General features: G+C 34.5%; 1 protein-coding gene across 4 annotated transcripts in view; it reads left to right on the plus strand.

Annotated features, from left to right (window-relative positions):
* SSBP2 (single stranded DNA binding protein 2) overlaps positions 1-25,494 on the plus strand; it is a 298,558-nt gene that overhangs the window by 245,304 nt on the left and 27,760 nt on the right. For 2 of the 4 annotated variants that reach the window (XM_080804679.1, XM_080804681.1), the window contains 4 exons: positions 1,111-1,177; positions 2,076-2,146; positions 8,554-8,621; positions 15,558-15,606. In XM_080804679.1, the coding sequence (XP_080660805.1) occupies positions 1,111-1,177; positions 2,076-2,146; positions 8,554-8,621; positions 15,558-15,606 (255 nt within the window). Of the gene's footprint in view, positions 1-1,110; positions 1,178-2,075; positions 2,147-8,529; positions 8,622-15,557; positions 15,607-25,494 lie in introns of all 4 variants that reach the window. The other 2 variants (XM_080804678.1, XM_080804680.1) reach the window with 1 other exon arrangement.

The raw sequence follows: 25,494 nt of genomic DNA on the forward strand, positions 1-25,494 counted from the left end.
CAAAAGGGTCTGTGAGTTCCTTGACATGAGATATTGTTTATTTTTGTTTACTTTTGTTTTGTTTTTAATGGTTGGCATTTAGATATTGATTAAATTCATGAATTGAAAAAACCTGAGGGAAGTTTAGTTTAGAATGTTAGGGACAGCAGCAAGAAATTACCCTGGAAAGATAAGCAGGGAACGGATCATATAGTAGTGTATGTATTCAGTGTGCTTTTAAGAAAAAAAATTAAAGAATTACAAAAATGACTTGAGAAATGGCAGTTCTCTACTGTATCCCAAGTGAGAATGATTAAGAAAATAGTTCTGATCTGGATATATATTTTTTTATTATTAAATTTCTTTTGAAATGTTTGAAATTTTTCACTAAGTAGGCAAGATTTATTCTGCTTTAAGTTAAATTAGTGAATCTTACAGAAATTTTTGCCACTTGTCAGGATTATGTGTTCATGTGAATGGATACATGTTTGGTCCAGCTCTAAGTGCTGCTCAGACAACTATTAGAAACTTGTGATTCAGGACATATCCAGTATCATACCCTTCATAAAATAAACCCTGTCTGTTAATCACTCCACCTTTTTCACTTCTGGTTCTCTTTTTTCCATTCAGCCAAATCATTTGAACTTATTGGAGTATTATTTTTCTAAATGGTTTCTTAGAGAAAATGTAACGACAAAAAAAGTTTATTGGCCCCTTGGCATTTTAGTCCTGCTGCTATTGTAATGCCAAATGAGTAAAATAATCTGTAGAAAATAGAGAGATTACATTCAAGAAGCAAAATTTGTTATTTCAGTACCCATAGTAAGTTAATTTGAAGGAAAGGCATTGTACTTCTCAGTATGAAAGAGGACAATTTTGCCTAGATTTTTGTTTCTAGGAAGTACTTATTTTATTTACCACAAAATTGAGCAAGGTAGAATCTTCTTAGAACTAAGAACTTATACTTGGTATGTAGAGCTGTAAAATTTATAAATTAATGTGAAATATAAGAAATCTGGTGAAATACTATATGTGTTCTGTAATTATAGGAATTTTAAAGGAGAATTGCTAAAGTACTTATTTTGAAAATACTTAGAATATTGTTTTGTTTTGTTTTACTAACTATCCTAGGCACTTGGAGGTGTCCCAGGAAGTCAGCCATTACTTCCAAGTGGAATGGACCCAACTCGACAACAAGGTGACTACTTTAAATTAAATGTGAAATTGATATGCAGAGTCTCAAGTAAATCTTTAATTTTTAAGGACAATTTTATTTGTATTAATCTTCCATAATTATACCAGTTGTATTTTTATAGGTAATATGGCCAAATGAGTTTTTTAAAAGATTTTATTTATTTTTTTAAGGTGGGGGGAGCGAGAGAGAACACAGGTGGGAGGCTAGGAGAGGGAGAAGCAGACTCCCTGCTGAGCAGGGAGCCTGACACTAGGCTCCACCCCAGGACCCTGAGATCATGATCTGAGCCGAAGGCAGACACTAAACCAACTGAGCCACCCAGGCACTCCTCAGCTAACTCTTAATTATGCATGATATGATGGTGGTGCTCACATAAGAAACCGAAGTATTAAATATCTAAAAATCCGTGTTTTAACTAATAACTTCTAAAACCTTTTATATAACTTCTAATAAGTGGGAATTAAAATGATTATTTCCCTTAGGATTTCTTCTGCCTTTTTCAGATAGTTAGTACATTTGAAAGATGAGCAGGAGGAAAAGAGGATGCTAAGTAACCGATGACTTAATTAATTTAACAAAAATCAATAATCAGGTCCTTCCAACAGAGCTATTTAGGTACCACAGATGTGTGCGGCTCTATTACATTATTCCAAGGTAAAAGGTGCAGATGGTATGAGAGATACATTTTAGCGCAGAGTAGGAAGAAAAATTCAGTCTCAATGAATGGAGAATGTGGGCAAGTAGTCATAAGAGAAAGAAAAGTAGCCATGGAAGCCAAGATGAAATGAAGTCCATGAGCCAGTCCCTTAGTACATAAGGTTTAACACCAAGCAGAAACGAGGCTACCATCTCCTGGTTTAGCACTCATTGCTAATATCTTCATACCTTTTTTTTTTTAAAGGGCATCCAAATATGGGTGGGCCAATGCAGAGAATGACTCCTCCAAGAGGAATGGTGCCCTTAGGACCACAGGTAAATAATCAACACAAAAACTAGATGCTGAGTTTTTTGCCTTCATCTTATACATAAACAAATGATATCATTTGCTGGCTTTTATTATATGCATTAGAGGCTTGATATAACATAGTTATATCTTGAGGCTCTTGAGGACATAATATCTGTGACATGTCCAAACTGATGTAACAACAAACCATATTTTAACAGGTGCTATCACATATGCCTTTAGTACATTTGAAAAACTATATTGTGTAGAAATACATTAAAGGAATTACTATAAAAAGACAGCTATTAATTAGTTTTGTTAACCAAGCTGAGGAAGTCTAAAAAAATATATAGCAATTATTATAAAAGATAAGCATGGAAGTTAAATAAGTTAAATAAAACACAGTTGATATAAGATATGAAACAGAATAAACAACAGAATATATTTCTATAAGTCTTTTAAAGAAAGTCATTGATAGTTTCTTACCTACAACCATTTCTTCATAGAATATGAAAACAATAGCTATTTAGAAATAAACATTAAATGGGTCTTAGTGAACAAGCATAATCCTATCAGTCTATATCAGATGTTAGCCTACTTCTCTAAAAGTTTCCAAAAATACACACTGAGATTGAATCTATCCTACCTGTTCATGGCATTTTTCAAGTATGCTGTTACAGGATATCATTTATTTTTGGTAAAACATTCTTTTGTCTCTCTTGGGAAAACTAAATGAGGTAAAAATTAATTTTATCATGTTATATTTCAAGGAAACTAATCCCAAATCCAAAATTTTAAATTTCTATCTTATGGCTCAGAGATTAATATGTCATAATGTTATTAAAAGAGTGAATTAATTTATTTTCTTTTTGCTTTCCAAGAATAGCTATATAAGTCCAGTTTTAGGAACTTGTTTCATGTATCTACTTTTAAAAAATTAAATTAGTATTTTGTTCTGTGCCCAAAGGAGTCAGAGAATTAATAATCTAATACTGAGATAATGTGAGTTAGATCTAGGTGTTTCTAACCAACATAAAATATATATATATATAACTTATTAAATAAAACATATATTTATATAACCATATTAAATAAAAGATATGCATATAGTTATATATATATAAGAAATATACATAAGAAATATATATAAGAAATATAAGAAATATATATATATAAGAAATATATATAAGAAATATAAGAAATATATATAAGAAATATATATATAAGAAATATATATATAAGAAATATAAGAAAAATATATATAAGAAATATTCTTATATATATATAAGAAATATATATATATAAGAAATATATATAAAAATATATAAAAGAAATATATATAGTTATATATATATAAGAAATATATATATAAGAAATATAAAAATATATAACTATATAGTTATATATATAACTATATAACTATATATATATAGTTATATATATATACAGTTATATATATATGGTATCTCTGAAAATTTTGGTTATAATGCCTTTCATGGTTATAATGCCTTTCATATATAGTTATATAGTTATATATATAACTATATAGTTATATATATAACTATATATATAGTTACATATAGTTATATATATATAACTATATATATAGTTATATATATATACTATATTACATGAAAAAAATAAAACTCCAAATGTTAATAGACATGACATCCTCAGAATCAGAAAAAAATAATTTCTTTTATTTAAGCTCATTTATTTCTTATGTATTTTCTTAAGATCTTATAAAACTCTGATTTAGATATTTAAATTATTTGCCCCTATGTCTATTCATGTTAGGGTTGATTTATGTGACCAACCCTCAGAAGTTATTGATAGCAATTAGAACTTATAAGATCTATAAGATATTCATTGACTGAATATATATTTTAGTCATTAATAAACTAAGCCAATTTGGCTCTACAGAACTTGAAAGATTTTTTCCCAAAAGATTTTCATGATAGATACATATTAATTATACATAAAAATGTGATGCCTATAATTTAGTTATCATTCTTCATTCAGTTCATTGATTTTTAAGCTAGCTGCTCTTTAAGCTTTTGCCATCCCAAACCAATATTTTCAATACTTTTTAAAAACTAGTCTGAGTTAAGAGTCGGTTTTACGGTGTTTGAATGATATGCCAATGGTTATTTAAGTTTTATGAACACTTAGATCTCATTTGAAAATGCATCTCATTTGAAAGCGTACTGGTCTTTATATTTTATAAATATTTAGCTGTATGTTTATGTGTATTGTGTTATAAGTAAATTACAATAGAAAGTAAGAAAACATGTTTCTGGTGCATAATCTCTTATTGATGAGTTTTAATACCGAAGTTTATCATGTAAGTGTGAATTCTTCCTTTGTATTTTTGAACTCAGAAGATTAGTTTATTTCTGCCATTTGGATTAGTACCCTTGCTATATGTTTCTTCATAATTTGAGGGTGTTTTGGTTTGAATATAAAGGTGTTTTGGTTTGAATTTACCTCAGAAGCCAGAACTACCTACAACAACTTCTTTAAATCACAGCATAGAAAATGTCAAAGGTTAAAGGAAACTCTACATACCATGTACTTAAATGAAAAAGGGATCATATTAATATGAATGGCAGATAAGTAAAATGTGAGGTAAAATAATTTGGAGGAGGATTTCATATGAAATATTTACCTGTAACACCTGGTATATGAAACATATGCATTATAAACTGTGAATTGTGTATAAAGGTTATCTGTGTTTCTTGAAAGATAATTAAAAAAAATTCTCATAGTAGATATTATAACCATATAGATATTACCCAAGAACAGAATGCATCTGCTTTTTTCTAGTTGAATTATAGAAATAAACTCTGGAATATTGTTTCTAGCTTTATATACAAATATAAAACACATCTCTTTTTTATCGTAGATACTATTTCCATAATTTTTTTGCCTTAAGACCAGTTTCATGGAGAAGGAAAATAATTATCTGTTGGAACAACTGAATTCCAAGAACAGATATATATATATATATATATATATATATATATATATATATATCTCCTAATGATTCTTAGATAATGCTGATTTAGGCAAATGCACATTTAGATCATAGTAAACATGTGCTTGATACTTATTGCATGAATGAAGAAATAAAAGTTTGCTCCAAATCTTGGCATATTTTTTCTCATCCCTTTACCTGCTTTAAATTTAATTTTGGTGGTAATATACAATTACTTACTTAATCAAGAAAAATACCTTACTTAATACCATATTTGAAGACATTTTTCTATTTGCTTTTGTAATAAGATATACTTACCTTGCCTGTGTTCTTATGCTTGCCAGATTCCATATGATTAACAGAAAAATTCACCAAAACTATCCAATTAGTTTTAGTTCTTCCAGAAATCTGAAGGATAAATGAGTTATATACAAATAGGAACATACCATGATTTCCAGATCAAATACCTGGGGTAGAGATATGGTGAGATGAAAATGTATCATAAGCTCTCATGTAAAGAGAGAGTTAACTGATTCTGTATTTTCAAATTTCAGATAGGTAGAATTCAGCTCAGTAAGGGGAAGAACTTTCTAGAGAGTAAACTGCCCAATCATGGAAAAACTCTTTATAAACTTTCCAAGCAGAATCTGAACAGCCATTTTGTCAGGAACATTGCATTGAGAAAGAGATTAAACCAGATGGAATTGTATAGCTGCCATCCACTTTAAAATTCAGTGATTCTAAATTAGCTTTTTCCATTCTGCCTTTGTTGATACCACTCGGAAAGCCAGTTGTTATTCTTTCTTGTCTTCCTGTTTTTTTTGCTTCAAATTATTCACAAAATGAAAATATTTTGTAAATCTATCAAATTATGTATTGGATAATTCCTTACTCATTTCCTGTGATACTAGAGCATTGGGTATACCAAGATGAGTAAAACAGATTCTACCTTCAAGGTACTTACTGTTCAGCAGGAGACACAAATACATAAAGAAAAGCTATTATGCAGTAAAAAAAAAAAAAAATCTAGAAAAGAAAATGCATGCTCTGTCAGGGAATCAGTACATAAATAAGCATGTAATTCTGTGAGGGTTGAAGGCTCAAGGGAAGCTGAGAAGAGGACTCATTTAAGTTGGTCCCTTATTAATGGTGACAAGAAAGAGTTAGCGGCTACAATTTTTGATCACCAGGTATCATGCTCTTAATGCACCAAGCACTATGATAGGTATTTTATATGATTTTATTTTATCCTCCAACAAGCTTGTAAAGGACATGATATCACTTTGCAGATAAGGAAATGAAATTTGAGTCGATCATTAAGAGAAGGATTGGCCCGTGATCGCACATATAGAAAGAGGGGCAGAGGAAATGGGGCTGTGGCAACAGAAGTTCAAACCAATGTCTTTCTATGTCCTGAGCTATAAAGAAAATTAATGTTTTCCTTGATAAAATGAAACAGATCTTCTAAGACCAAAAATGGAAGGATACTTTTCTTTTGAAGCATTTCTATTGTACCTTACCATCCAGATTTTGTTTCCAGTGGCTAATTTTCTTCTCAGAGACTTCTTGCTAACATTGCTGGTACCACTACCATGCTTGATCCAGAGGTTAAGGGAACTAACTAATCTTCTAACTAATGACTCAGCTGTGGATAGAAACCATTCTATCCCATAGCACATACAACTGGGATGTTTAAATAAGATTTCCCTCAAGAAAAAGTAAATAAACAATGAGAAGAACATGTAACTAGGTAATTTATTTATAAACTGTGACTTACACTCCGGAGTTAACAAACTCATTGACTATTTCCTTGTCATCTTCGCACCTACTACACAGAAGGCCATGAGTTACCATGAGTGAAAAAGTGTCTTGCATGTTTCTGAACCACAAGAAATCTAGTAAGCTGGAGGGCATAGCTGGGAGTAGGGAAAGAAGGTAAAGATTATAGGAAATGTATACAGGAAATACAGGCTAGGGCTGACCTCTGAATACCATCATAGAGCCACGCTGAGGATTAGGTTATTTGTGAGGCAGTGTGGGGCATCATGGCTTTTAGGTGACATAAACAGGACTGACTTTTTGAATCATAGTTCTGGAGGCAGCATGAAGAATAGACGGGGAGGGGGAAAGGCTAAGTCAGAGAGACCAATGAAGACAGTACATTAGTCTCAGTAAGTGACAAGGAATAGTGTGATATGAAAGAAAGCACTATTCCAAGAGCTATTTCATAGGTCAAATCAAAAGACTTTGGTAACCGCCTGGATGTGGGAATTGAAATCAAAGGAGGAGACATCATTGGGCTCCCAGAGGTTCTTAGCCTGGACTGTTGTTGTATGGCAAGAGACGCCACAGAACTGAATGAGGAAAGCAATATGAAGAACGCAGTTGTGAGAAGAGAACACTGAGTTTACTTTTAGATGTGTTGAGCATGAAGCAGCGTCCTGATGGAAACAATCCAAATGACATTCAACATGGGAGTTATCCAGGAGCTTAGCAGAGATGTCGTGACCAAATAGAAAACATTTGGGATTCCTAAATAGTTGCTGAACTAATGGTAGCAGATAAGATTACCCTTAAACATGAACTTATTTAAAAGAATGCTGTCGTTAGAACTTGGAGGAAAACAACGTTTCAAGAGTTAGCAAAAGAAAAGGAGCCAGCAAAGGAAACGGGAAAAAAGTGAGAAAAGTTGGCAGAATAGTGCTGTCAGAAAGCCAAGCATGAAAGCAGTTGATGGTGTCAAAATATATTAACATGACATTGTTAAAAAGCAATCTTTGGGCCCTAATGGAAACTGAAGTAAGCTAATATGATATGCATGTTAAAACATTAAAATGTTTTTCTCCTTTGAATGTATGTAAGAGATGCTGACAGAAGCCTGTTGCATGATATAATTCATGTATACATATTTTAAGTGCATTTTAGTTTTCATATATTGTGTGTTTGTATATTCGTACATCTCTCTATGGGATACATTATTTTGTGAACAGAAGTTTGTATTCAGCTTTCTTATGTTAGGTTCACCTGTTGGGTTTTTTTCCTTCAGCTTTTATGTAATTGTTCTGGGTCTGGCAATTTCAACATGCTGACTAATGGTCTGTTCTTTAAAAACAGAGTTTTGGATTTATAAAATGTTTTATTTGAAAATTTCACTGTTGTACAGATACTGGGAAATTCATAAGGATATGGTGAATATTATAATTGCAACTATACCTTAATCGTTTAACATGCTCCAATGATCTTACATAGTCATGTAGTTTTTAAAAGACACAGACCAAAGTAATTATTAAGATAGAAGCAATAGTACAAGAGTGGATCCTTCAGAGAATGAATTGCACAGGCCTTATCCAATCAGGAGTTATGTAGGGAAATCATTAACCTGCTCTCCTTTCTTTCCCCCCTCCTCTTTGGTTTTGTTTTTTTGTTTTGTGGTAGTCTGACCCTTGGTTATCATTACAGAACTATGGAGGTGCAATGAGACCCCCCCTGAATGCTTTAGGTGGCCCCGGAATGCCTGGAATGAACATGTAAGCAAAATGCTGTTATCCTGTTTAGTAAAGTATTCTATTTTCTGTCTTCTGAAGTCACACTAATTTGTAAGACAATTTAAGCACCTCAATTTCTGTGTAGTATAAAGTGAAACCAGAGTACATAAACTAAGCATGAGCTGTAGAGTTTGCTACATTTTCACAACATACTGTTTTTCTGCCTTCTCTGCAGCTTATAATTTTTTCCATCTTCAAATGCCAAATGCCAACTTTTAGCCAGATTTTCATGTTTCATTTGTTTATCTAAAAATGAGTCTTTTATAACTGAGCACATAGGCTCCATAGAGTCTATATAAAACTACAAAAAGAGGGGCATCTGGGTGGCTCAGTGGTTAAGCATCTGCCTTCAGCTCAGGTCATGATCCCAGGGTCCTGGGATTGAGCCCAGCGCTGGGCTCCCTGCCTGGCAGGAAGCCTGCTTCTCCCTCTCCCCCGCCCTCTGTTCTGTTCCCTCTCTCACTGCGTCTCTCTGTCAAATAAATAAATAAAATCTTAAAAAAAAAAAAAAAAACCTACAAAGAGATGCTGGCACCAAGACAATGACATAACTCCCTAGAAGCAGACAATTGATATTAACTTCATTTTAATGATATATAGTAATTCCTAAAAGTTTTTAATTCCTACATAGAGTCCTTACTTTGGCTTTGTTGGTACCACTCGTAACCCACCAAGAATTCTCTTTGGTAGTGTCTTCTATATTAAAGAACTTTTCATATGATTGGATGAATTTTTGTTTGAAAATTAAGATGTGCTTGGATAAGGACTAAACTAGCAGTTTTTTGGTTGTTTTGGTTTGTTATTTACTGAAAAGACGTTTCAAGCCCAAAGCCAATAGTTGTTCTAGAGACCCAAAGTAATACTGTCGGTTAAGGGACTTTTATTTATTTTTCATTATCTAACTTGCCCTCAAAGTTCCACATATACCAGGTGCTTGCTCATGACTTTCATTAATTCACTAAAGGATCAATTTCATGATGTGGCCTAAAGAAAGCTTACCAGAAATAATGAAACTGTTCCATATAGGGTTGTGGGTAGTTTCCTTGAATATATTTTCCCATTAGTCCACGTTTTGGTTACTTACATATCAAATTAGATAATTCTGCCATCACTTAATGGCATTTAAGATATAATGAGATAAGCTCTTTTGATATAGATAGGGATTTTTGTGAGTTTCTGAAGCCATTTTCGTGGAAAGCAATTTTGCCTAAAATAGAAAATAGGTTAATAAGTGGATACCAGCCAGAATCAAAACTAACAGAACAAGGGGAAAAAAGTAGGTCAAATTTTCCTATCACGTCTTTTCACTTTTAAAGTAAAAATGGGTAGGCATGAAGTCTGACTCTCCTTAATCCCTCAAAGGCTTAGCCTTTAATGGTTGTTACAAAAAGGAGTGATACTTTATGCTTACATCAAAAGCTGCAACTCTCACCAATAGGATTTAGATATATATAAAATTTACCTACCTGAGATTCTGGTTTCAAAATGCAATAGCTTTTAGGGAATATAATTTTGAATACTGTGTACAGATGTGAGAAGTATACATTTGAATATTATGATCAATCTAGACTTATCAATAAATATTAAGATTGTATCTAATGTCATTTTGTATATTACACTTCACTATAATTAGCCATATGGTCAACTTTAGATCAACCTGTTTTTATGGGTATAGAGAAAGAAGTTATTTTTATGTGACCGTTAAGAGACTCAGCTGCTTAAAATTGTCTAGTTCTTTTCCCACATACACTTAAGCAGATAAACATTAACATTTAATGGATACATTAAATTCCCTAGACTATAGAGACTAAAAATATGGCTCAAATTTTTAATATTATTATTTTTATTGATACTTGGATTTGGGTTTCTCATTTAAGTATACCCAGATGCTTTAAAATATTTTTTATTACATAATGTTGTATTGTTCATATAATTTCTGGTTTTTAAAGAACCTTGAAGCCTTCCAGATTCAGATTTCCATTATTTGTTACCTTTGACTTTTATTTAGGTTCTTATATATAATTTTCAGTTTTCTGTAAATTAGGATATTCTTAAAGAACAATGAAAATGTAAATATTCCCATATGTACATTTTTAAATATTTTCTTCAAACAAGGAAGTTCTGCTCCAACTTCCGATCCAATGGACAATCCAACCAGAGAGAATAATTCTTGTGTTGATATTGGCCCCAGCAAAGCAAAAGTGAATTTAAAGAGATATAAAAAATAAAACGTATTTTGTCCATTGTACTCAATAGAGTAAAATTTATTGAAATTTACTTAATTTACATAAATCTTTATTTTAAAGATACTAAATCTTACTATATTATAGCAAGTAAGTACTCCTTTTTTTTTTTTCCAAATAAGTATTTCGAACTAGCATTTGTGACTTTCTTCATGTGACTTTTTTACATGTTGGGTAACTTAAAAATCAAAGAAAAAGTCAAGATAGTGTTTATTTATTTATTTATTTTAAGATTTTACTTATTTATTTGAAAGAGAGAGAGAGCATGAGAAGGGGGAGAGTCAGAGGGAGAAGCAGACTCCTTACTGAGCAGGGAGCCTGTGGGACTCGATCCCAGGACTCTGGGATCATGACCTGAGATGAAACTGAGTCATCCAGGCACCCGATAGTGTTACTTTAAGCTATGTTTTTAACAGTCGAAGATATTTGTGTGCTAAGGTCAGGTGGGACCTGCCAGAGAACCATTTCTGGATCAGTTTTCTTTAGCTTGTCACATTTTCTTGCTTGCCATGAAAGTATAATGACAATGAAAATAACATCCAGTCATGCCCACTAAAGTAATTATATACTGTATTCTAACTAGGAAACTATTTGGAACAAAATTTTGATAATGTTATTAAAAAAATAATTGGTTACCTCCAAAGAAAATAATAATTCTGATATAATTTTTATATTTCTGTGCTCTAAACTGAAGATAAGTTATATGTAGTGTCATCTCAAATTAAGAGTATATTTTTAATATCTCTCTACTATTTTTATAAATAAAAACTTAATATCAATTTCAGTAATCTAAAGTAGAATTTACAGACTATAGCCAGAATGTAAATGTTTTCAAATGCATTACAGATAATTATTTAAAAGAAACTCTATTTCTAAATTAACTACATTTTTAGGGGTGCCTGGATGGCTTTGTCAGTTAGGCATCCCACTCTTGATTTTAGCTCAAGTCAGGTCACGATGTCTCAGGGTCATGAGTTAGAATTCCATGTCGGGCTCTGTGCTCAGTGGGGTGTCTACTTGATGATTCTCTCTCTCCCTTTCTCTCTGCCCCTGCCCCTGCTCACTCGCTCTCGAATAAATAAATCTTTAAAAAATGAAAACAATAAATTAACTGTACTTTTACAGATTTCCAAAGAATTTAGGATTCAGCATTACAGCATGCCTAATTCAACTTTTTATATGTTGGTGTTCTATAGAAATGAAGAGGACAAAGGATTTCAAAGGATCTAGACCTTCTTGTTATCCTATAGAATGATAAAATTTGGGTAGTTATTTTTTTAAAAATTTTTTAATTTATTATTTTTTTAATAAATATATAATGTATTTTTATCCCCATGGGTACAGATCTGTGAATCGCCAGGTTTACACACTTCACAGCACTCACCATAGCACATACCCTCCACAATGTCCATAGTTATTATTTTGAAATCAAACAACTGTATTATAGAAGAAAAGAGGATTTTTCTCTACAGTAATCATAGTTGCTTGGGTTTCATCATATCTGTATACCCTTATCAAAAAATACCTACTTCTTTTAAATTCCATATTTTGCTTTATTTTTAAATGAGGCTAACCTGATTCTACCTCAAACTATACCTGTATAAAAACTTACATTCAAAATAATGCCTTTATCATAGTTCTAAGTTATTTTCTTGATAATAATGATGGTCCTCAAAAGGACTGGGAATTACTGAACTTAAGTAGTTGTTCTTTAAAAAAAAAAAAAAAAAAAAGATTATTTATTTATTTAATTGAGAGAGAGGGAGAGAGAAAGGGAAGGGGTAAAGGGAGAGAATCTCAAGCAGACTCCCCACCGAGTGTGGAGCCTAACAGAGGGCTCTATCCCATTACCCTGAGATCATGACCTGAGCTGAAATCGAGTCACACACCTGACCACCCAGATGCCCCAGAACTTGAGTAATTGCTCTAAAAGAACTACTCACTCGTATAGCCCCATTTTATTTAGCACTATTTGTGAAACTTAAAATGTTTTCAAACACAGTGGCATAATTGGGGAAAATATAGCTTATCCATGTGAATTATCATATTAAATCCTTTTAGATCATATGAAATCACTATCATTTAATGCAATCTAATATGAAATACATAGTGTGCTGAGACTAGATTATTTATCAAATAATTGAAATGCATAAAAGGTATTATTACTGATAATAAATGTAACATTTAACATTTAATTTAATGATATTTATTTAAGTAAAATGTTTAATTATTTAACAATTTAGCATGTTAATCTAACAAATAATTTTTAAATGGTAAGTAAAATATTTTATTATATTTAATCTTAAATAGTCCTGTTTTAAACATAATATGTCAAAATTATGAGATCATTATCAACATAACATCATTATATACAAATTTTTGCCATGATTTGGATATAGTATATTTTTATGCTGTTTTAAGTTAAATATTTCCCAATTTCTTTATTATACTTCATTTAACATAAAACAAACGATGTGGATTAACATCAAACAAATCAAATGTTTTACTAGATCAATATATATCTTGTGTTTTACCTCACTTTCCATTCATTAAGACATTGAATCCTATATGTACGATTATCTTTCTAAAGTGCTGGAAAATCATCATCATCACCATTTTAAGAGGCACCAGTTTCCAGAGACAATACAAATGCCCTTAACCTTCTCCCTGTGCGCAGTACTTGGACCACCTCCTCTCTGGCATCTTATTTTATCCCTTATTCCTCAAACAGAATTGGGGGAAGTTGCATTTGGGCACCCTGATAGAGCCCATGGACAGAATTTTCATGCACTTCCCTGTTGTTTATACCCCTGGGAAATTCCAAAACAAAATGAAAAACAATTCTAAATAGTCCAAGTTGGATAGCTTCTATCTAACACATTGAATTTCAGGTTTAAGGTCCCTAAAATAAGAATCAAGGGACTTTTTTTTTAATTAAAAATTTCCTCTGTCTTTCAATGCAATTAGAGGGAAAAGGGAATTTTGAGTGACCCTAATTACAGAGGACCTGCTGACAGCAGTCTACTTTTTATTAAGCAGTATTTACTTAGATATATTTAATACTAAAGCATGAGAACAAGAGACCTTTTTTTCTTAATTAGGCATTAAGTTTGTTTTAAAATATTCATGTCCTTTTAAGCTATAGAATACAAAACATTATCCACCACCCTAAAATGAAGTAATATACTAACATACATTGGCATAGATTACTTCCTATTTTTCCCTAGATTTACTGTGGCTTCTGTCTTGAACTGTAATTATGAAAACAAGAAATGTAATTCCATTTTTAAAAATTAACTAAATTAAAGAGGGCACATGTTACATGGTACACTGGGTGTGGTGCATAAACAATAAATCTTGGGAACACTGAAAAAATAAAATAAAATTTTTTTAAAAGTAACTAAATTATCAGTAGCACTGTAAGATAGATTGATATAAAATAATATACAAACTAATATATAAAGTAATCTGTGATAGTCTATGTGGAATTTTTTTTAAAGAGCCCAATTTAATCACCTTTGCTATATATTTATTATAGTTTAATAAGAGCAATCATTTTATGTATATTGGTATTTTTTAAATAATTTCATTTTAATTTTGAATGATATATATGTGGCACTTATATTTATGTCATAGGATTACAGTTTATGTTTGTTTCATAATTAGTGATCTTTGGGGTGCCTGGGTGACTCAGTGGGTTAAGCCTCTGCCTTTGGCTCAGTCATGATCTCAGGGTCCTGGGATTGAGCCCCACATCGAGCTCCCTGCTCAGCAGGGTGCCTGCTTTCCCCTCTCTCTCTACCTGCCTCTCTGCCTACTTGTGATCTCTCTCTCTCTCTGTCAAATAAATAAATAAATAAAATCTAAAAAGAAATTAGTGATTTTTGCTGCAGAAGTATGTTTACATAATGATTTAGACAAAAATACATACATTTACATTTATAGGTGATTATCGCTTTTAGTGTTTATTACAGTAATTTAACTTAAAATAAAACTGGGCCTACCCAAAGTAGGTTGACTTAAGAAGAAAACTATTTTGTGGAATGATAAAATTTTTTGATTTAAGAGATAAAAAAGCTGGGTGCCTAGGTGGCTCAGTGGGTTAAGCCTCTGCCTTCAGCTCAGGTCATGATCTTAGGGTCCTGGATCAAGTCCCGCATTGGGCTCTCTGCTCAACAGGGGGCCTGCTTCTCCCCCATCTCTCTCTGCCTGCCTCTGCCTACTTGTGATCTCTCTCTGTCAAATAAATAAAATCTTTTTAAATTTTAAAAAAAAAAAGAAAAAAGAAATAAAAAAGCTGAGACATCTGGGTGACTCAGTCAGTTAAGCACACAACTCTTGGTTTCAGCTCAGGTCATGATCTAATGGTCCTCACATGGAGCCATGCATCTGGCTGTGCACTAAGCATGGAGTCTGCTTGAGATTCTCTCTCTCCCTCTCCCTCTGCCCCTCCCCTACTCTCATGCACTCTCCCTCTCTCTCTCTCTAAAGTAAATAAATAAATCTTTAGGAAAAAAAGAACTCAAAAAGCTATGAAAATACAGAGAGTAATTTCAGTATTGAACTAGAACTGCAAGGTAACTGAATTGTAAATATTATACTTTATGATTTGTTATTGCTTACTGTGAACATTCAAAGCATAAGTTAAAATTTCATTTATCATATTATCTTGTAGGGGTCCAGGTGGTGGTAGACCTTGGCCAAACCCAACAAATGCCAATTCAGTGAGTATATGTATTTTTAAATTTTCTTTGCATGTTGTACCATTTAGCAACAAAAACCTATGGCTTTCAAAAGTCCTACAATTGGTTATATTAAGTTTTTTTAAAAAGTACTCATTCCAAAAATATATTTTGCATATATATTTTTAAAATATGTTTAATTTTTGAAATTATATAATTTTTTAATTTCACAGTCTAATGTAAACATGCATTCTATGTAGATTAAGAGACTTCCAAAAATAAAACAAAATATGATTTAAGTATACTACAGAAGCCTTTATTTATTGTAATATATATGTCATAAAATGATTTGATCTTTTAAAATAAATATAATAATCACTAAGTTACCAGATAACCTCAATCTCTATCAGAGTTATTATGGTTTTATTTATTGTACTGTTACACCTAGGTTTGCTCTCTTACTATCCCAGGAAGCAAATACACATTTGTCCAGTGCCTGTCAGCCAAATTGGTGTTCTTATACATCTATCTACATATCTGACATGCTGTGAATTTTCCTAATATGTTTTGTGATAGCAGTTTGACTCACAAATATTTTTCTCTCTTAATAATGTCACATAAATATACGCACAAGTTGAAAACTAAGCTTTCGGTCTTAAAATTAATATGATTTTAATTAGATGATCCTGGTGATGTTTTCCCTTCTTGACTTTGAAACTTTGAGTTTCTTTAGTACGTGAGAGAGGTCTGCTGTGTAACTCTGTGTAGTGGGAGCACTGCACAAAGGTTTCTCACTCAAAGGATTCAGTACAGCTCGTGGTCCACTTGTAAAGTCTATGAGTATCTGCTCAGCAGGGATGCCTTTTGCTAATATGCACAGAGGTAACTTCATTGACTGGCAGTGGCCTTAAAGCTAAATAAACATGAAACTGATTCAATGTTCAAGGTTAATTTAAACTTCAAGAAAATTTAAGGTGAAGTATGTGTGGTATAGAAAGAATCATCTAAATTCATTGCTCTTCTAAGGCAGAACCACTTTCTTCTCAATCAAGTAAGCAGCTGTCATATTTTTAGAGAAAAAAAAATTATTTTATCTTCCTGTCTCTTTGGTTTCAATAGCTAGTTGAAATAGCATTTGGGGTGGACAGAAGTGATGATCTTGCTTTCATTTGGGTCTTCAGTATACTATTTAATCTCAACAAGTCTTCCTATAATACTGTTATGCTGGATTATGTTATAATGTATCTTTATCTTCTAAAATTCCTTTAGTTTGCCTATATGCTTTTGAAGAGTTCACATTTTATTTGCTTCTTGCTATACGCCTTTCAAATTCATTCAAGATTTCACTTTAAAATGGCATCTGGCTAGCAGCTCAGGACACAGTTCTTTCAACTTGCTATTAAAATACCCATAAAGGGAGCACCTGAGTGGCTCAGCGGGTTAAGCCTCTGCCTTCGGCTCAGGTCATGGTCCCAGCATCCTGGGATCGAGCCCCACATCGGGCTCTCCGCTCAGCGGGGAGCCTGCTTCCTCCTCTCTCTCTGCCTGCCTCTGCCTACTTATGATCTCTGTCAAATAAATAAATAAAATCTTTAAAAAAAATAAATAAAATACCCATAAAGGGACGCCTGCATGGCTCAGTTGGTTAAGCGTCTGCCTTTGGCTCAGGTCGCCATCCAGGGCTCCTGGGATGGAGTCCATGTCAGGCTCCTTGCTCAGCAGGAAGCCTGCTTCTCTCTCTGCCTCTTTCTCTCTCTCTCTCTCTGTATCTCATGAATAAATAAAATCTTTAATTAAAATAAAATACCCATAAAGATACAGGAAAAAACAATTTTTTATAACACTGAAAACTGTGACAATCTTCCTATTGTCAGAATCTGGAAAGACTTTCTATTATCTGCACATCTGTTGAAACTGGATTAAAAAGCACAGTTGACGGTGCTCCTTAACTATGTAAGCCTTCCCACCTAGAAGCAAGAAGACTCTTCTTCCTCACTGCCCATGCTTCCTCTGCTGCCCCTTGTAGGTGGCCACGTGCAACTTCCACCCACCACTGCCTGCCTCCAGCAGGACCACCTTTTAAACTGGTGGCTGGAGACTCTCTCCCTCAAAACCTGCTTAGGAAGGTGAGCAGGATTTGATACTGAGAATGGTGCCTTGTGCCAAGAGGGTATATTATCCAAGTAAGAATATGGCGGAGAGACAGAAATGAAGAGTGAGTTCTGCATTCTGATAATTTTTAGTTTTCATGTCCTCCACCTCTTCAGAATTTCATGGAGCCAAGCAGTGTGGATAGGAGAATGTACTCTAACAAGTCAGCAGCTCTAAATTATTTTGGACCCTAGAAAGCGCTAGGAATTAGGGTAGGAGGTGTGCGTGTGAAACGGCCATCCAGCGGTCATGGTGAATGGGCACTTGACCAGCACACATGTGGTCAAGTAAGAGAGTTGAAAACAATCCGTTATGTTAAGAGCTGTCCCAGGTGGATACATCTCCCCCTCACTTGAAGAAATGTCAATAAGGAAAAAAAGTGGGGAAGGCTTACAGCTTTCTCTTCAGGAAGAGAAAGGGGGTCATCATCCTGAGTTCAGAAAAGCAAAGCATTCCTCTGAAAAAATGATTGATTCTGAGAACAAGAAAAAGAATCATAAAAAACTGATGACTTTCTGCCAAAAACATAGGGCTTATACATGAAACAAAGCAAAAAAAGTATTTAAAGAGGGATTTTCCCCTCTAAATACCATTGATTTTATTCTAGTGACAACTCCTCTGTACTGTTTTGATTTCCAAATTCCTCAGACTTCTTGTCTGTGTTTTTAATTATAGACACTTTTTATTTTGTATCAATATAGTAAGTCTCTGGCTCTTGAGACCCACATTTTCAAGTAGTTGATTATTCTGTTTTTGCTATTTCCAGATATGTTTTTTATGCTGTTTTTTTCCTTTAAGTGTTTATATCAATGTAACTCCAGATGTATAGAAGAGTTGCAAGACTAGTACAAAGAACTCCCATGCACCCTTCACCCAGATTCCTGAGTGTTAAAGTTATACTGTATTTGCTTTATGATTTCTACTCTCTGCATATACATATTTTTTCCTGGACCATTTGAGCTGTATTTAAGTTGCGGACATGATGACCCTTTATCCCCAAATATGTCAGTATGTGTTTCCTAAAAGCAAATACATTATCTTTCATAACTACAGTAAGGATCAAAATTAGAAAATAAGCACTGACGTAATGCTGTTTTCTAATCTGCAGACCCCACTCAGATTTCACCAATTGTCTCAGCAATGTTCCTGGTAACAAAAGAAAATCCCAGTTCACTTGTTACATTTATGCGTCATGTCTTTTGGTCTTTAATCTAGGACAGTTCCTCAACTTTTCTTTGTCTGTTTTAACCTTGCAGTTTTGATGAATGCAAAGCAGTTATTTTGCAGAATGTGCCATAATCTGGCTGATATTTCCTCATGATTAGATTCAGGTGATACATATTTAGTAGGAATGCCACAGTAGTAATGTGATTTTCTCAGTGCACCGTCTCAGGAACCATGTGATGGTGATTTGTCCCATTGCTTGTAGTGTTAACTCTAATCCCTTAGTGAAGGGTGGTACTTGTCAAATTTCTCTACTGTAAAATTGCCGTTTTTCCTTTTGTAATTATTGACTTGTGGAGACATACTTTGAAATTACAGTAAATATCCTCCTCTTCCTCATACTTTCATCTGCTACGTTTGGTATCCATTCATGACTCGACCAAACTGGTTTGTTTTTTTGTTTTTTTTTGTTTTTTTGTTTGTTTGTTTGTTTGTTTTGCTCTATTGGTTTCCAAATGGCTGATTTCTAATTCTGTTTTCCTTCTCCCATTTATTAGTTGACTCTGTACTTAACAAAGACTTTTTCTTTCTTCTCCATTCATTTATTCAGGTATATCAGATGTACTCGTGAACTCTTATTTCATTCAATAGGTTTTTGATGCTAAGATCATTCCAGATTAAGCCAGTAGGAACCCCTTCAAACTGAATCATTTGTCCTTTGTTTGTTTGTTTGTTTGTTTGTTTTTAAGATTTTTATTTGTTTGAGAAAAAGAGAACTTGAGGGAGAGATCACAAGCGGGGAGGGTTGGGCAAAGGGAAAGGAAACTCTCCGCTGAGCAGGGAGCCCAGTGCAGGACTCCATCCCAGGAACCCTGGGATCATAACCTGAGTCAAAAGCATACTTACCCGTCAGAGCACCCAGGCGCCCTCATTTATCTTTTTGATATGTCTGCATTATTCTTTGAACACTTGCAACTCATCCTGAATTTTCCCGATGTTAGCCCTGAAATAGCCATTTCTTTAAGGAGCCATGGTTCCTCTTAGTGGAGAGTGATACTTAGAACCTATCAGAGTGATATGGCTTCAAGAACCTCTTAACCAACATAACTAGGATTTAGATGTATGATCATGCACATATCCATACACCTCTATATCTTTCTGTATCTATCTGTAGGTTAAAACCATGAGTACCCACCAGTGCTTCAAATTCAGTACAAAACAGGGTGTATTCTAGACTTGCTGCTTTCCACTTTTCTGAAAGTTAAAAAATCTGCCTACCATTATGTATAATATATTTATTTATTATTTGCTTCATTTTTATCAGTCCACAGTTTTGTCATGTAAGAGTATTTTAATCAAGGGGTACCTGGATGGCTCAGTGGGTTAAAGCCTCTGTCTTCGGCTCAGGTCATGATCCCAGGGTCCTGGGATCAAGCCCTGCATCGGATTCTCTGCTCAAGAGGGAGCCTGCTTCCCCCTCTCTCTGCTTGTGATCTGTGTCTGTCAAATAAATAAATAAAATCTTTAAGAAAAAAAAAGTATTTTAATCAAAAGTCTTGGGCACCCTTTTACATGGAACGTAGAAGAAACATTTTTAAAGGACAATATTTTTAATTCAGAATAAAATTCTGATTTTTACTCAAGCCCTGCATCGGGCTCTCTGCTCAGCAGGGAGCCTGCTTCCCCCCTCTTTCTGCCTGCCTCTCTGCCTACTTGTGATCTCTCTCTGGCAAATAAATAAATAAAATCTAAAAAAACAAAAAAGGTAGCAAGCACTATTATTGAAAATATCTGAATTATCTTTGTCTGGGGACGCTTTTGATTAAAAGGTCCAGAAAAACAACCAGACTAGGATCATATTGAGAGAATGCATACTGGATTATGTACCTGAAAAGTCCAGATATAAATTTGCTTTGGGGCACATTTGATTCCAAGGATCCAGATAATGTCATCAGGACCCAGTCTCCATCACTTACCTTTTTTCCTTATCATGACAAGAAGGCTGTGTGGAATCCCAGATGTATATCCTCAGAGCTCTCAGTTTAGTACAACTGAACTGAACTCACAACTCTTTATCACTTAAACATAGAAATTGGGCATAACTAACTGAACTAGATTTGTTTAGTTTGGGTCCTGTGCTCCTTCATGAATTATGACCTGAGGTTACAATGCTCTTTCAGCCTGGCCAGGTCAAACAGGCCCCCACCTGAGCCTCAACCAAACCACATGGGAAAATAAGAGGTATGGTTCATCGATGAAAATTCAAGGAATTGTTAGCAGAAGAGGACATAAGCAAAAGTTGCAGGTGTCCAATATAACATTGTATTCATCAACTCACTAATGTGACAGGAAAAAGAAAGAAGAAACTCCTTTAAAGAAAAAAAAAAAAGGCAATCTATTGTAATGATTAAACCCAAAGGAAATGCAAATATCTTATTCCAGATAGGTTCTGCTCTATACAAATATATGCTCATTAAAAAACAAAACAAAACAAAACAAAACAAAACAAAACAAAACGCGGGACGCCTGGGTGGCTCAGTTGGTTAAGGAGCTGCCTTCAGCTCAGGTCATGATCCCAGCGTCCTGGGATCGAGTCCTGCATCGGGCTCCTTGCTCAGCAGGGAGCCTGCTTCTCCCTCTGCCTCTGCCTGCCTCTCTGTCTGCCTGTGCTCACTCTCTCTGACAAAAAAATAAATAAAATCTTAAAAAAAAAACGCTAAAAAATTATAGAATATTTTCAACTTTACACTGGCACAGAGGGTGTCTTGATGTTGCCCTCCCTGTAGCTTCTAAGTGTTTTTAAACTTCACAGTTGAAGAATGCTACTAACCATTTTTAAAAAAGAAGCCAAAATCTCTAGCGACTCTGCTCTTCCCTTGCTATGGCACCACTGTCGTGGATATCAGGAGTCAGAATATTTCAGAATATTTGAATTATCAGTCACAGATGTTAAGTTATCTGTCTAGCTTAACCAGACAGTACATACGGCTCTGAATTTTCTCATCTGACAAATAAAAAATTCTTTTAATTCTATGATTCTGATGTTTTATCTCTCTGATCTTACTCATCTTCTACATCTATGTTTACATCTTTCAGTTCACGTTAATAGATATTTTGTATGGAGTCTGGAGAGGGGCAGGAGGACATTAATCGCATTGGGAGAATTTGGACACTAGAGGTGGAAAAAAGCTTGGACAAAATAAAGAATTAGGCTGTTAGTGGCTAGGGGGACAGATTGTCTTGGAGGGTGCAGAAGGTGACAAAGCAGAAAGGGGGAAAAGAGAGCCATGTATCATGTATCACTGTATCATCTGTGTGGAAGAGAGCTACATTTTAGGAAGATAGTCTATAAAATGGATGTAATGGGGAAATGACATTAGGGGATCATAGTTACAGGTTTTATAAAATGTTATCAGAACCTGAGGTAGAGTGGTGATCGAAGGAATGACAAGTATGCATTTCACACATAGAATCAAAAACACTTTGGGGATAAAGAGAAAGAAAAAGTGGAAGGTGATTTCAAGTCTTTGAATCCAGGTATCAGGGAGAATGGGAATAACACAAACTCCGCTAGAAATAGGACAGAAGTAGGAGGTTTAGGGGGTAGACAGGGAGCTTTGTTTTGGAATGTTGAATCTTCTACTCAATCTAATAAAATACTAGATCAAGTGTGGCGCACAGCACAAAATGGAAATGTATTCAGTTGAAGTTTTATCTCTAGCCCTAATCTCTACTAAATTCTTTTTTTTTTTTTTAATTTATTTGACGCAGAGAGATCACAAGTAGGCAGAGAGGCAGGCAGAGAGAGAGAGAGGAAGAAGGAGGCTCCCCGCTGAGCTGAGAGCCCCATGTGGGGCTCGATCCCAGGACACTGAGATCATGACCTGAGCTGAAGGCAGAGGCTTTAACCCATGAGCCACCCAGGTGCCCCTCTACTTCTTGATGCAGATTTCTAAATATCTGTTGATCAGATAAACCTCACCGTCTACTAGTGCCTTCAAATTCAACGTGTTGGATATTTCCCCAGACTTGCCCCTGTTCCTGAATTCCTTACATATAAATTAGTAGCACTATCACTCACCCACTCACCAAGTTGGAAAGCTAGGAATTGCCTTAACTTCTGCCTTCCCTTGTCCACCACACCTAGTTTGTCACCATGATCTGCCAAGTACATTTGTGAAAAGTCTTTCAAATTTTCTTACTCCTGCTTATCTTAATCAGCACTGCCTACAACACTGAAATCTCTTGCCCAGACCTTTTGCAATAGACTCCTAACTTGTATTCATGTTCCATGATGAACTAAAGTTATCTTACTAAAATATAAATTTGAACATGTCTCTCTCAAACTGGTGACTCCCTATTTCCCACAGCATAAATTCATTCACAGTCTGACCGTATATGCTTATCATTGATTTCAATTTCCTATAAGTACCACACTGAGATTATATACCATTTCCCTAATAAACTATATACTCTCATGTTCCTTTTCTTTCTTTCTCCCTCTCTTCCTTCCTTCCCTTCTCTCTCTCTCTTTCTTTAATGCTGATCCTTCTCTTCATCTTTCTAGTGGTCATTTACTCTCTATAAGTCAGCTACCCAGCTCAATTATCTTCTGTACCCACATACTTCTACCTGTATTGTTATATTTTATGTGTCTCACACTAGGCTGTCAGGTGATACTGGTAACTTTCAAGAGTAAGGGTTCATTGAAGTGCTACTAAGGGTAGGAGCCCAAATGTTCTTTTTCTTTTAATGAGGGCACCAAAGAATATGAAGTAGAAACAGTGAGTATAAGCCAAGAGCTTGACGGGACACATGGGAAGAAATTGGACTAGATGAGGTAAAAATTTAAGTATTTTTAAATGTTTTATTGTTTTTAACTGTGCGTAAAAGAATCATGAAAAGGGAGAAATTAAAAACCAGAAAAGGAGCAAGGACTTAGGAGAGTGAGGTAGTTGGGAACGGCTAGCTCTGGAAACAAGCAGAAAGATTATCTTTTTTTCTACCTGGATGAATGGATAAAATTCTAATCTATTAATAAGAGTGTTGAATTAAAGGTGAAAGTATAGCAAGAATTTGATAGCTTTAATATATGAAAAAGGGCCGACTGACTACCAAATCAGGATTTTATAATCATCATGAAGCCCAGCTCAGGAAAGTCAGTTGTTAATTATTCAAGAATTCTTTGAGCTAATTGTTAAATCATTGGTAGCTCTAAATCTTCCATGTGGGAATATTCACACCATATAAATTGGCAAATGCTACAAATTGGGACCTCTTCCTTCCCTGAGTTTATTGGGTTTACTGGCACACCACTAGAATGCTCAGGGCTTCCATGAAGGCCAAGCCAAAATGCTTCCAGATAATAGTGAAGAGTAGGTTGACATTGGAGAACATGATTATATTTTGGACCTTGTCCTTTGTTTTGTGTCTCTTTCCAGGAAATCCCTTCTGTGAAACAGAAAAATGTGGCTAGGGGGTGATCAAAGAGATGGAAATTAAAGTAGGCTTGGAGGGCTTGGGTGGCTCAGTCAGTTAAGGGGCTGCTTTCAGCTCAGTCATGAACCCAGAGTCCTGGAATCAAACTCCATGTCCTCTGAGTCCCTGGGCAGAGGAGAGTCTGCTTCTCCCTCTGCCCCTCTTCATCTGTCCTCATGATCATTCTCGCGCTCTCTTTCTCTCAAATAAATAAATAAAATATTTTTTAAAAAAACAATGTAGACTTTAGGATAATGAATTAAAAATACTGGAGAAACAAAAAGCTGACAATGGCGTGGGGGAGGGGCAGAGGCAATTTAGTAGGGAAATAATGGACTTAAACTTGGAGGAATTGTAAGGGAAGAAGATTCTGGTTAGAATATAGAATAATATTTGTGAGTGACATGAGGAATAAGAAAGTGTCAGGCAAGGGAGTTGTTTAGATCTCTGTAAATAGTTCTAGGATGTGGTCGTACTCACAAATGGAGGAGAGGGAAGTATATTGTAAAGTGGAGGAAGGCAATGAAGTGTGTATTCCAAAGATCTATTTGAACTCAGGACTTGAACTTACGCAGGGCTTAAACTCATGACCCTGAGATCAAGACTTGAGCTGAGATCAAGAGTCAGACACTTAACCAACTGAACCACACTGGCACCCCTAAATTCCAAAGATTTAAAGCGTGGTTAGTTAGATCATATTTTGAAAGTTGGTGAAGAATGATGGTAGGCACTAGAGAGAGGTAGAAGAACATGGGCCAGTTGCTAAGGTTATAAGGAGATGAAAATTGGAGCCAACAGATGAGGTGGTGATTTGGAGGGAGCAAATGTACATGTTTAAAATAAGAAGCAGAAGATGGATGGTAGATCATGAACCAAAAGGGCCCTGGGAGAGCAAAGTTGTATTCAGCTACTAAGTTTAGTTAAGTGTGTACTGGCCATCAAGATCTCAGTACTCCTAGTGGGTGTAATCCTCATCATTAGTGATGCTGGGCAGGCTGGTCATGACCATCTGCAGGGCTGAATTACTCAGAGGCAGACCAAGCAGGGATCTCAGAGGCATGTAATCCATGCTTAAGGCAAAGCATGGACACCAAACAAGGAGAGAATTTTCAAATAATTTAATATTAAATATTTTCC

This window comes from Martes martes (assembly GCF_963455335.1).
Source record: "Martes martes genome assembly, chromosome: 5".
Lineage (NCBI taxonomy): Eukaryota > Metazoa > Chordata > Mammalia > Carnivora > Mustelidae > Martes > Martes martes.